The sequence below is a fragment of the Drosophila takahashii genome, chromosome 2L (genome assembly GCF_030179915.1).
Source record: "Drosophila takahashii strain IR98-3 E-12201 chromosome 2L, DtakHiC1v2, whole genome shotgun sequence".
Taxonomy (NCBI): domain Eukaryota; kingdom Metazoa; phylum Arthropoda; class Insecta; order Diptera; family Drosophilidae; genus Drosophila; species Drosophila takahashii.
Genome location: NC_091678.1, coordinates 19,869,293 through 19,880,423, shown reverse-complemented (window position 1 = coordinate 19,880,423; position 11,131 = coordinate 19,869,293). Strand labels below are relative to the sequence as shown.

General features: G+C 37.7%; 2 protein-coding genes across 10 annotated transcripts in view; both read right to left on the bottom strand.

Annotated features, from left to right (window-relative positions):
* Nucleotides 1-1,223: 1,223 nt before the first annotated feature.
* On the bottom strand, nt 1,224-4,975 carry Pkd2 (Polycystic kidney disease 2). Its single transcript, XM_017156580.3, has 9 exons — nt 4,070-4,975; nt 3,468-3,946; nt 2,811-3,202; nt 2,521-2,752; nt 2,231-2,458; nt 1,926-2,168; nt 1,622-1,869; nt 1,511-1,561; nt 1,224-1,457 (listed from the first exon to the last, which is right to left on the bottom strand). Exons 1-9 carry the CDS (start codon nt 4,881-4,883, stop codon nt 1,349-1,351), a joined length of 2,796 nt encoding a protein of 931 aa, XP_017012069.2. The 5' UTR covers nt 4,884-4,975; the 3' UTR covers nt 1,224-1,348.
* Nucleotides 4,976-5,920: 945 nt separating this feature from the next.
* Nucleotides 5,921-11,131, bottom strand: part of bru2 (bruno 2) — a 54,798-nt gene continuing 49,587 nt past the window's right edge. For 8 of the 9 annotated variants that reach the window (XM_017156603.3, XM_070214252.1, XM_070214257.1 and 5 more), the window contains 3 exons: nt 9,743-10,222; nt 7,465-7,605; nt 5,921-7,214 (listed from right to left, as the gene is read on the bottom strand). In XM_017156603.3, the coding sequence (XP_017012092.2) occupies nt 6,943-7,214; nt 7,465-7,605; nt 9,743-10,222 (893 nt within the window). In that variant the 3' untranslated portion in view covers nt 5,921-6,942. The remainder of the gene's footprint in view (nt 7,215-7,464; nt 7,606-9,742; nt 10,223-11,131) is intronic. The other variant, XM_070214269.1, reaches the window with a different exon arrangement.

The following is an 11,131-nucleotide window of genomic DNA, read 5'->3' as shown; positions in this document are numbered from 1 at the left end:
GGTATCCTTATGTTTAAATATTGCGCTGTTTGCAGAAAACTGTTGTAAATCATATATTTCAGGATTGACGTTTAATCTGTTGTTTGGTTAACTACAGTAAAAACTTAATAAGTCAAACAGTTATACTTAATGCTAAAATAAATCCTTTTTAATCTGCTATTAACTCAGTAATTACAAAGAATATATTTTAACAAAATAATATTAATTGAAAAATATAAATTTTAAAGATAAATCATTAAATTTCGTTACGGATGGGCTTGTGCCGTTTGGCTTGCAAGCACATTGAACACATAAGTGGCCGACATATTTGTACATTACATCCAGAGCCGCCATCCCCATCATCATCAGGAGCATCCTGCGAATAAAGGATGTAACCTGTTTTTGTGCTCATCGGGGTGTGAGTAAAAAGCATATCAGTAATTATGGCTCCTGTGCTCTCAATCCGTGATTCTTCTGGTCTGGATGGGTCGGGCTTTTGGGTCCATTCAAGTGCTCCTCCTCACCTGTCTGCTGAATGGTTTATTTTCCCATCCCCCAGTTTTATGGACAGCCTTTGTGTATTTGCTTTGGACGGTGCAATGATTGCAACTTTTCAATTTGTATTTACAAAAGCGAAACAATGCGAGGCATATAAATGTGGCTATGTCTGTATGAATTGAGCTTTATATGCCTGCATCGTTTGTTCGTTTATCAAATTTGAGCTGTAAACAAAGTGGAAAATCTCAGACTTCATGGTAGCTTAACTCACTTAAGCTAAGCTTTGGTTGTACTCGGAATTTGCAAATTGTCCATTTTATAAAAGGTTATTTATTTTATATTTAGGTTATATTAAAGATTGTTTTAAAATGCATTTTACATATTACGTATAAGTTAGGAATAATATTTATTTTACATGTGTATTCAAGTTTAATTCCATCTCGGTTATAAGGGATTGCATAACTGAACTCGTGGCCACTGGTTCCGGTTAAATTTTTAAGTTTTGTATGCCTTTGTTGCCCAAATGTAGAAATAAATGAGGGTGTGAAACTAGTTGGAAAAGGGGTATAAATGGTTAAGGTACAAAGCACCCACGGATTTGGCAGAGATTAGCGCTCGGTTCCTGTGGGTTTGCTGGTTTGCTTTACTTTTGCTTTGCCGGAAACAAAGTTAATTAATTTTCGCTTATTTGATTGTTTGCTTGGTAAAATGTGTGTGAACCGTTACAAAATGAAAGAAATTCCACCTGAGTTTTAATGATTGTTTAATAGATTCTGATTTAATCAAATTCTAACAGAAACAGAACTCTAATAAAATTGAACAACAGAACCCATTTTTAAATGTAATAGATGACTTAATAATTCCAGGTTTCTTATTTCTTCTTTGTATGGCGTTCTTTCTCGACGCGTTTTAAAATATCATCCATATTGGTGATTAACTTTTCCAGAATTTCCTCCAGCAGGCCCACACGATTATTCATACTAAAAAATAAGTGATTAATAAGAATTCCAATGATTAAAGATCAAGTTCTTACCGAACCATATCATGGTTTTCTCCCGGTGGAATATCCTGAAAGTAGCGTTGTCTAAAAACAATATAAGATCTTAATAAAGTACAAAAATTTAAAGAATTCAAAAATAATTACTCTGCTGGCGACAGGTTCTTTCGCGTCTCCTGTGGCTCTTCCTGGGCGGCAGTGGCGTCCTGCTCAGCTTCCTTTTCATCGTCATCACTCTTCGGAGGTTGAGATCGTCTCTTTCGCCCACAGTGGGTTATCCAGTATAATATTCCTGTCAGTTTCCTGTAGATATAGGAGCCCAAGTGACTGCGTCCCTGGGTGATTTCACTTTTCACCGTGTTGTACGTCTCCATAATAATGGCCAGGAACATGTTCTATATAAAGGGGAAAGATAATGATAGTGATAAAGTAACAAGTGTAAGACACCTACCAATAAAATGAAAAACACAAGCAGGATGTAGGTGAGGAAGTAAATGGGACCCAGAACTCGATTCGCCTGCTCTATAAGGTTGTACTGGAAATCACCCAGAATCATCCTTATCATGGTCAAAATGGAGGTAATGAAGTTACGGAAGTCCGGGTGCTTGGTGCCGAACAAAAGAAGTCCCAACTGGGCATAGGCCAGAAAGACGATGCCAAACATTAAGCTGAAACCGGCCAAGTCTTTGGAGCACTAAAGTTTAATATTTACAAATCAGAAATAATATATTTGTTTTTTTTTAATATATAACTAACCCTTTTTAGTGTCGTCGTAAACTGCACCAGAGTCTTGTTGAAACTGATGAACTTAAATATTTTGATCCACACGAGAAAGGCCAAAACAGCCATCATATCAACGTAAATTATGTTCCAGAAACACAGAACATCCAGACTTTGATAGGCTAATTCGGCACGGGCTTTCGAAGTGACGGACATAACTTTAAAAGTGTGCCAAATATTGTATACTAAAGCAAGATAACAACCCTAAAATAAATAATTATTAAAAGCTAAATATTGGTTATGAAGAATATATCTCAATTCCTTACCAGCAATATAAAACAATCGAGAAGATTTATCATCGATAAGATGTAAATTTTAATTCCTGATTTGCGCATTTCGTTGATTTCATCAATGGTATAGTATACAATCATAATATACCAGAATATGTAGATTACAGTCATGGTCATGCTGTGGTCCGTGAAGAAGGAATACTGCTTAACCGTTTGCAAGTGGGCCTGGGGTATCACTCCACCCGTTGGTGGAATTTCCGCTATCAACCTGAAAAGGTTAATTAGTATAGCCAATGAAGTCAGGTGATCTATAACTCTCAACTCACTTAACACTCTGAAAAATGTCCGTATTTTCGTTAAACAAATTGAACTCAACCAGGCAGAGTCGCGAGCCCCGGTCGAGCCAATGAATGTCCTTCAGTTCGCTGATGGTCTTTAGGTTCTTATCTTTGTCATAGTCCAAGTTCACCGTATATCCGCCGGTGCGGTAGAAAGCAAGTACCGTCCAGATGGGCGTGGAATCAAGGTCATTCATGGTCCGGTAGGGCGAGCCCTTATACATTGGCTTGCGATCCTCCGCTCCGGATGAATAGGCCGCATAGCAGGTGTTGAAGTATCGGATAAAGGCGTCGTTCACATAGCAGCTCTCCTTTCGCACACGAATCTGCCGAAGACGAGGCGGTCCCAAAAGCAGGTTCTCGTACAAGAAGACGCGTCCCTAGAAAGTGATTATTTTGTAATCACAAGGAATTAAATTTAAATGAATTTTATTTTTAACCACCACTATTTTAATATACATTTTTAAGGATCTTAAGGGAATAATTTGATGTTTCGGTGTTTAAAGAAATTCAAATAAAATCATTTCATATTTGTTATATAAAATACTTCAGTGCACATTTAAAATAGAGAAAAATTTCGAAGAAAGCAAAAGCTACCACACCGCGTTTACGTTATTTTTTTCCCTCAGTGTATATATAACTCACCTCCAGGTGATGTGAAGACATATTGCTGTGCCTGTGACTGTCATCCGCATGATCCTGTTGATCTGGTACATTTTCCTGCCCGCTCTCGACGCTCTCTTCCGAATCCGCCTGCCGGACAGGTCTGGCCCGCGCCTCCCACTCCGCGTTGGGACTGGCTCGATATTTGAAACCCTCTTGCAACCTGCCCACCTGCGGAGTACCTCCTGGATATTCCCCAGGTGACTCGTCAGGATAGTCATCGATTTGTGGTTCCTCATTGGCCGTACTATTATCCGCTGGTTCGCCGTCCAAAAATGTCATATCGCCGTGAAGTGTTATCAGAAAATTATATATCAGGTAGTCCCACCAATCAGGCACCGTGATCAGTTTTTCAAAACACACGGTGACCGAAGGAGCCACCACCAATTCGCGAGTCGTAAACAGTTTCTTCATCGTGTCATTGAAATAGAACATGTAAGAGTGACGGACAGACAATACAACTGTGGAGAAATTTGTTAATTAACTAGAATTCTCAAGGGAAGAAGCTTGTTTGGTATAGAAATAAATAAAAGTATAACTATTTGGAAAATTCACACAATTGTAAGATAATTTTCCCTACTCACCTAGAGATGTTAGGATCAGAAAAATGATGAATACGGAAAACTCTATGAGTGCTTCGCGCACCTCCTCATCAGTGGTGTAGAGGATGCGGTTCGTCTTGGTCCTGTTCTGCGTTCCGGATGTCCCCGTTACCGAAGCGGTCCTATGCTCACGGGATGCCGGCGATGAGGTTTCCGGGCTCTCGTCCTTTTTCTTCCTCTTAAATATTTTAAGTCTTTCCTTCAGCGAAGGCTTCGCTGCACCCGCTTCGGCGGTGGCGGCTAGCTTAAGAGCTTTAGCTTTGGCTGATGTCGAGGGTCCTGCTTCCTGAAAAGATATCCTGGGAGAGCCATCAACGCTTGATCGTCGGGTTGTGGGATCCTGAATGCTAGCTCGACGCGTGGACGCTGGTGATGAGGAGGGACCGGCATCCCGAACAGTTGTTCTGGCCGTTGCCGCCGCACCAGAATCCGGAAGACTGCTACGAGGGGTTGAAGAAGGAACTGTATCTTTAGCTGGTTTTCCAGGAGATGATGATCCAGTCCTAGGAGATTTTCCGGTTGATACAGGAGGATCTGTTACTGGAGCATCCGTTGCTGGAGGCGAGACAGTACGTGCGGCTCTGCTGGAAGCCGGCCTATCCGTTCCCATGCCAATCGAGACGCGTTTGGTCGCCGGAGGAGGCGGAGGTCCGCGAGCCGGAGTCACATCGCCCGGAGTGGGCACAGCCACTGGCGTTCCACGAGGCGATGTGCCCGGCGGCGTTTTCGGTGGGCGAGGTGGAGGAGGTCCTGGCGGTCCACCTCCGGCTCTTCCACCCTGGCCTTGCTGGGCCATTTTCAATGGAAATTTGTGTTTTTTCGCAAGTTTTTCACGATGAAAAAAATGTAATGTTTCAAGTTGCACGCTCTAACACAGACTGAATAATGCTACGAGCTGACCCCAACGACAGGCACGTTTCTTGAAGTTTAAAGAATGCTTACTTGGATCAAGGCTCAGTACAGGAAAGCCAACTTTGATTTTTCCAGCCAAATCTGGTTGGCTTACCTTTAAAAATATAATTTTTCCAGAGAATATTACTCTTCGGTTTTAAAATAAAGCTCAAGTATAGATGAATATGAAAATAATAAAATTAGTATAATATAAAAATACCATTGGATACTTTTGTATAGCTTTTTATATAGTTGGAAGCTGCGATGTCTAAAAATAATTAAATCCTTCTTGGACTAGAATTTTGTTACTAGAAATATTTATTTATGAAAAATGTGCACATAGTTCTCTTCCTTCATAGCACATAAAATTAAATGTTTTTTAGCATTTTCTAGCTATTTTTGTTTAAAACATAGTAGGCTGCTCTGTTCTCAGGTAGCAAGAGGGATAAAAAAAGAAAGATCCAGACAACAGCTGCACATTCGGCGACTCCGAGCATATGCATATTTCATGCGTTAACGCCAACATTTGAATTGCAGCAGGAGAAGAAATGGAATGGGATGGAGTGCAAGGACTTCCAGCCAGCGCAGGATGCTTTTGATTTATGGCAGTCGTTGTTGGATTCCCGCCCCGCTGCCACCACTCCCACATCCTGGGCTTCCTCCTGCTCCGCAGCTATCAGCGCCAGTTGAGTTGTCAGTTGGCGCATAAAAAATGCATGTACAATAGCATAAATGTGATAAGATCCCTCTCAACGAGCACATCTCGGGTTCCCGGGAGAACGCAACTAGCTGCAGGATGGATAGTGACTTTCTTTAAGGCGATTTCAGAGGCTCAGCTGAATGCTGCGTTTTAAGCTGGATAGAAATCCCCTTTCAGACGTTCCAAGGGCCTTACTTACCTTACATATTTTCAGAAATGTGAAAACAACATAATTTTAGGTATATTTTTAAATATTTATTATTTTTCTTTATTTAGAAATCTTTGAAACCGCTTGATTTGCTTCATATTTTTACACCTTTCAGTAAAACTGTAGTTTTATTACTGGCTAAATTGTTCAAACTTTAATTTGTCTGACTTTTATTCAATTTTATTTTGCCCTCTGACATCAAGTGCAATTTAAGTACAAATTGGACAAATTGTTTGTGTTTTTTTTAAGTTTGCTTCGTTTGCATACCTATAGTTTAAAACTATTAACGATATAAAATAGATTTGAAATAAGGACGAAGCTAAGCCAGAAATGTCATCAGCTAATTTTTCTTTTAGCTTTTTTTAAATTTTCACCTGGTATTTTAACAGTTTTCTGTTTAAACCATTTTTTAGTTATATTATTTTTAGCTTTCCTTTTGAACGTTTCTCCCTACGAACGGAATTTCGAATGTTTTTTGTTTCTTTGCGCCCTACTATATTTTATTTATATTCTTATTTCCTTAACTTTTAACTAAATATTAATTTTCTAAGTTGTATCATTTGAATAGTGCAAAAATTAAGTTTTCTCTTCTGTATTGGTTTTTGTTTTTCATTTTATTTGCTTAACTATTTGGCTTTGAAAAATACTTTGGCGCCACAACGCAGCTCTCAATTTCTGTATTTCGTTTTGGTTTTATTTTATTTGTAGGATTGGTTTGCCGACCACGTTGAATAGTTAGATAGATTTCATGAATATGGTTGATGGTTTTCAGCAAATGTGATTACAAGAAGGATGCAACTTTTAAGCTACTTCTTTGGTAGGGTTGATTTTTGCGGTTAGTTTTTTGTGCACTCGAGAACTTTATTTGTAAGCTTTCTATTTATCTTTAGTTTTGTGTTCACTTATCCTATACATTTTTGTAATTGGTCCTTTGGTTTCAGAACGTTGCTTAGAAGGCACAATTGTTTACACTAGTTTCATCCGTTGATTGTGAATTGTTGGTGTGCTGGGTGCCTTGGCCACGCCCATTTGGGCCACATCAGCCCACATAGCTGCCTAGTACGGCTTGGCCGCATCCCTGGAACGTTTCAGTTGGACCTTCAGCCGCTTGGTGCCGATCTGAAAGCCATGCATCGCCTGGATGGCCGCGTTGGCCGAGTGCGGATTGTCGTAGGACACGAAGCCGAAGCACTTCGACAGGTTGGTCTGCTTATCGATGAACACCTTGGCCGAGAGGACATTGCCGAAGGGAAGAAATGTCGACGCGAGATCTGTGTCAATGAACTCCTGAGGTAGGTGATAAATGAACAGATTGCTGCCATCGGGGCCTGATTGTGAAGAAGAAGAAATTTTTAGTGGTAACAGAGAGTTAGAATAATAATGAAAGAACAACACAAAAAAGTTATAAGAAACTAAAATTTTTTTTTTTTTACATTGGATTTTATAATTTATTTTGTAGTAAATTTTCATTGTAAATGAAAGGTAAGTGAACGTGTATTGATTTTCTATATATTTTTAATACTTTCATAATTATTTTCTTTAATTTAATTTAATTTTTTTAATTTATTTTAAGCTTACCCTCAATCTGTTTGCCAGCCACGCCCGCGGCAGCCGCCTGAAGGGCGCTGGCAGTCAAAGGTTGGGATGCGGCTCCGTAGGCGGCTCCATTTGTCAGTCCACTCAGGGATGATGAATAGGGGTCTGCAGCATTTGGAGGCCCTACAAGGTAGTACGTGCACATTAAAATAATTGACGAAAAATATAAATTTTATTTAACTGAACGATTTCAAAGTATTGATAAGTTTTTTCCTAAATTTCGTTTTAGCCTAGAACAAGTTACCCAAAAAACAAACACTCACGAGAAGGGACATGGACAAAAAAACACACACTTACACACAGTGGGACACAGAAATACACGCAGAGAAATATAGTAATATTCAAACATACACAAAAACCATATCTGAACAATAAACGAACCCAAGTTGAGTTAACGCATATGAGATTTCGCCCCTTTATTTATGATTATTTTTAGTCTTCCTTTTCACACTTTGTGCTCAGCCATTTTATGCTCTCTTTTATCACTTTTTTGTGGCCCTCGTCCTTTCATTATTAAATTTTATTTTGATTTGTTCCCTTTTGTTTGTGTATCATGAAAAAATTTGTTAGCCTTTGTTGTTCGGGTTTCCCCGCGTGGCGCCAGTTTTTTAATTGAGCCTGCCAGCCCCGAACCAAACATTTTCGTGGCGCCCCTGCAGTTCTCTTTGTGCATTGCCCAAAATTGTTGTTCCTTTTGCATAATCTACTGTAAATTTATTACTTTCTTTTAGTTTTTAATTTTCTTTTATTGCATTTTGTGCGGGCATTTTTTGCTGGGCCAAAAAATTATATTGGCAAATTTTTATGCTAACCATTTTGCGTATGTATGTTTTAGAACAAATTTAATTTTAATGCTCGCGAAATCCATAAAAGTTGCTAATTGAAAAGCTAATTGTAATCGGGGATGTGGAAAAATGTTTGCAAATTTATTGCACAACTTTTGATGATTAATTTTTTTTTATAACTTTCATTGGTAAATGAAAAATATGCATTTGGAAATGTAAGCTTTGGGGTAGGGATTAAAAGTTACTCATAAGTTTTAGATTGCTTTATTCGAACCATTAAACATTTGCTAAAGTTATACATCTAATAAGCAGCACAATCTCCACGTCTTAGAAATTCTTTTGATATGTTGGTATTAAATAGCAAAATACCCTGCTGGAAGTATTTTTTAGCCTAACTCCTATGCCATCAAATTTGCTCTCGACTTCGCAAAATGTTCCCTTTAATATTTTTACCGTATTTTTTCGCTTTCATGTTGTTTTATTAAAATTCCTTTTTTCTCCCAATGCAATCAAGAACGTATTGTATGGAACGCCATTTATTTATTGTTGTCAGTAACACGGATTTGATTCTTTTTCCTTGTTCGCTGCCTCTCTACCATTTTCCTGTTTTATCAATTTAACTTCGGTTTGCTTGTTAAAAAAAATTATTATTTTTTATTGACAGAGATGGGAAGAATGTAAAAATAAAAACAAAAACAAGTAAAACGACTATTTCGAATTAGAAATGTTCACACAGATATAAAACTCGGTGATGCCTGCAGAAAATTTTAATCAACTGCTGGAAAGTTCAATGTTAAAGAAAAAAAGAGTTTATATCTCGATAAAATATCTTGTTTTTTGGAATTATTTGAAATACCTACAAAAATACATTAAAAGTTACAGATTAGCTTCTTTAAATGAACCTATATAAGAGTTTTGTGTAGCATTAGTACCGTAGATTAAAGTAGGATAGGTCTTGGCAGGGCGAGGTTGTAGGCTCATGCTGTTGGCGAAAGGGTTATGTTATTGGGATTATTTTGTTTAGAATTAGTGTGATTAGGTGCCAGAGGTAAAACTCTGCTTTGATTACAATACAAAACAAAACAAAGGAACACAAACAATACATGTAAAAAAGTAGAACACAACCACCCACACCCAAATACACACATACATATTGATATATTCACACTCATTTTATCCCTAAACTATACATAGTTTTAAAATCTATTCGATTTTTTTAATATTTTAGTTTAATATTAAAACGGCATAGGAAAATAAAAATACCTATTTCTTTTAATTATTTTATCGATTAAACAAATTGTTATAATAAAATTTGTCAAAATTTTAAAAATTAATTGAAGTAAGTGAATTTTTTTTTGAAAAACGAGTTATAGTTGAGTTTATTTAAATTTTTTTGGCATTAATCAGAGTTGTCAACTTTTGAGTTAAATCATATTCTACTACTGGGAACAGCTACTTTTTCGAGATCTACTTACACAGCGCGTTCAAGGTCAGCGTTTGGCCGCCGGCCCCTTGCTGAGTGGGCGTGGCAGTGTGACCGATCAGCTGCGACATGTTGTAGGTGGTCGCCGTGGGCGGTGGTGGCGGTGCAGCGGCGTAGGTCAGTCGCTGGTGGTTGTGGAGGCTGCTGGCGGAGCTGCTGTTGTTGTTGCTGCTGCTGCCGTGATGGAGGGTCAGCTGGTGGTGGGCGGAGGGCGTGGCTAGCAGGGTTACCAGATTCTGCATAGACAGGGATGGAGCGGCGAGCAGTCCAGCGCCAGCAGCATGCCCGGCGGAATGGAGGCCGCTTGTGGGTGGTGTGGGTGCGGATGGTGGTGCGCCGCCAAGTGGGTGAGATGCTGCTGATGCTGCTGCTGCTGCTGCAGCCGATAGAGATGCTGCTGATGCGGCGCCGACGGTGGGACTGTGCTGGCTGTGGTGGGCACTGTTTTCCGGTGGGTGGTGGAAATTTAGTCCTGATTTTCCATAGTTATTTTTTTTTGTTTTGTTTTGTACAGTTTGAGTTGGTTGGTTTATGGTTTAAGGTTTTGGTTGAGTTGGTTGATTGAGTTGATTGATTGTTTTGTTTTTTTTTTGTACATGACCACAGAGTCAATCATAGACATACCAAATAATGTTCAACGAATATTTATATATAAAAAACATAGAAGAAAACACACACCCAATTGGATTATTTACATATACAAAGAAATTATAAAAATTAATTTCGATTTAATTTGTTGGTTTGGTTTTTTTTGTGTTTCGATTCGGTAAATTTTAGGTAAATACATACAAATCAAAACAAATAAAAATTTGAAAAATAACAAAACATGAAAATAAACAAAAAGGGGAGGAAAAAACAAAAACAAAATGAAAATGGGATACAATAAATGAAAAAAGGATAAATAAATAATAAATAAAAAAAATAATAATAAATATTTAAAAAAAATTTAAAAATTGTCGAAAATTGGAGAATTTGAAAGTACATTTCAAAAAGCAAGGTAATTTAAAAAAATATGTACGAATAAATTTCTAATTTTAAGTAAGAATTAAACAAAATAAAATAATAAAAACAAATCAACAGATAACGAAAACTTAAAAGTAATAAAAATAATATAAATTATAATAAATAAATAAAAAGTTTACAAAATCAAACATACAAATGCATAGACATAAAATCAGATCAATCGAATGCAGTTAGATATAAACTATATAAAATCATGTAAATTAATTGCATAAAGTAATTAAAAGTCTAAAAACTCTGGCGGAAGGAAAAAGGAAATGAAAAATTCTCCGTTTCCGATTTCCGGCTTGGGTTATTCTTTTATATTGCATACTTGGCGGCGCTGGCAAAGATTGAAAGCTGTTCTACACAAAACAAAAAT

Coding starts and splice junctions, on each gene's coding strand:
- Pkd2 (XM_017156580.3), bottom strand. CDS start 4,883: ATGGCCCAGCAAGGCCAGGGTGGAAGAGCCGGAGGTGGACCGCCAGGA. Junction 3,203..3,467: donor TGTCTTCACATCACCTGGAG/GTGAGTTATATA, acceptor ATCACTTTCTAG/GGACGCGTCTTCTTGTACGA. Junction 2,753..2,810: donor GACATTTTTCAGAGTGTTAA/GTGAGTTGAGAG, acceptor TAACCTTTTCAG/GTTGATAGCGGAAATTCCAC.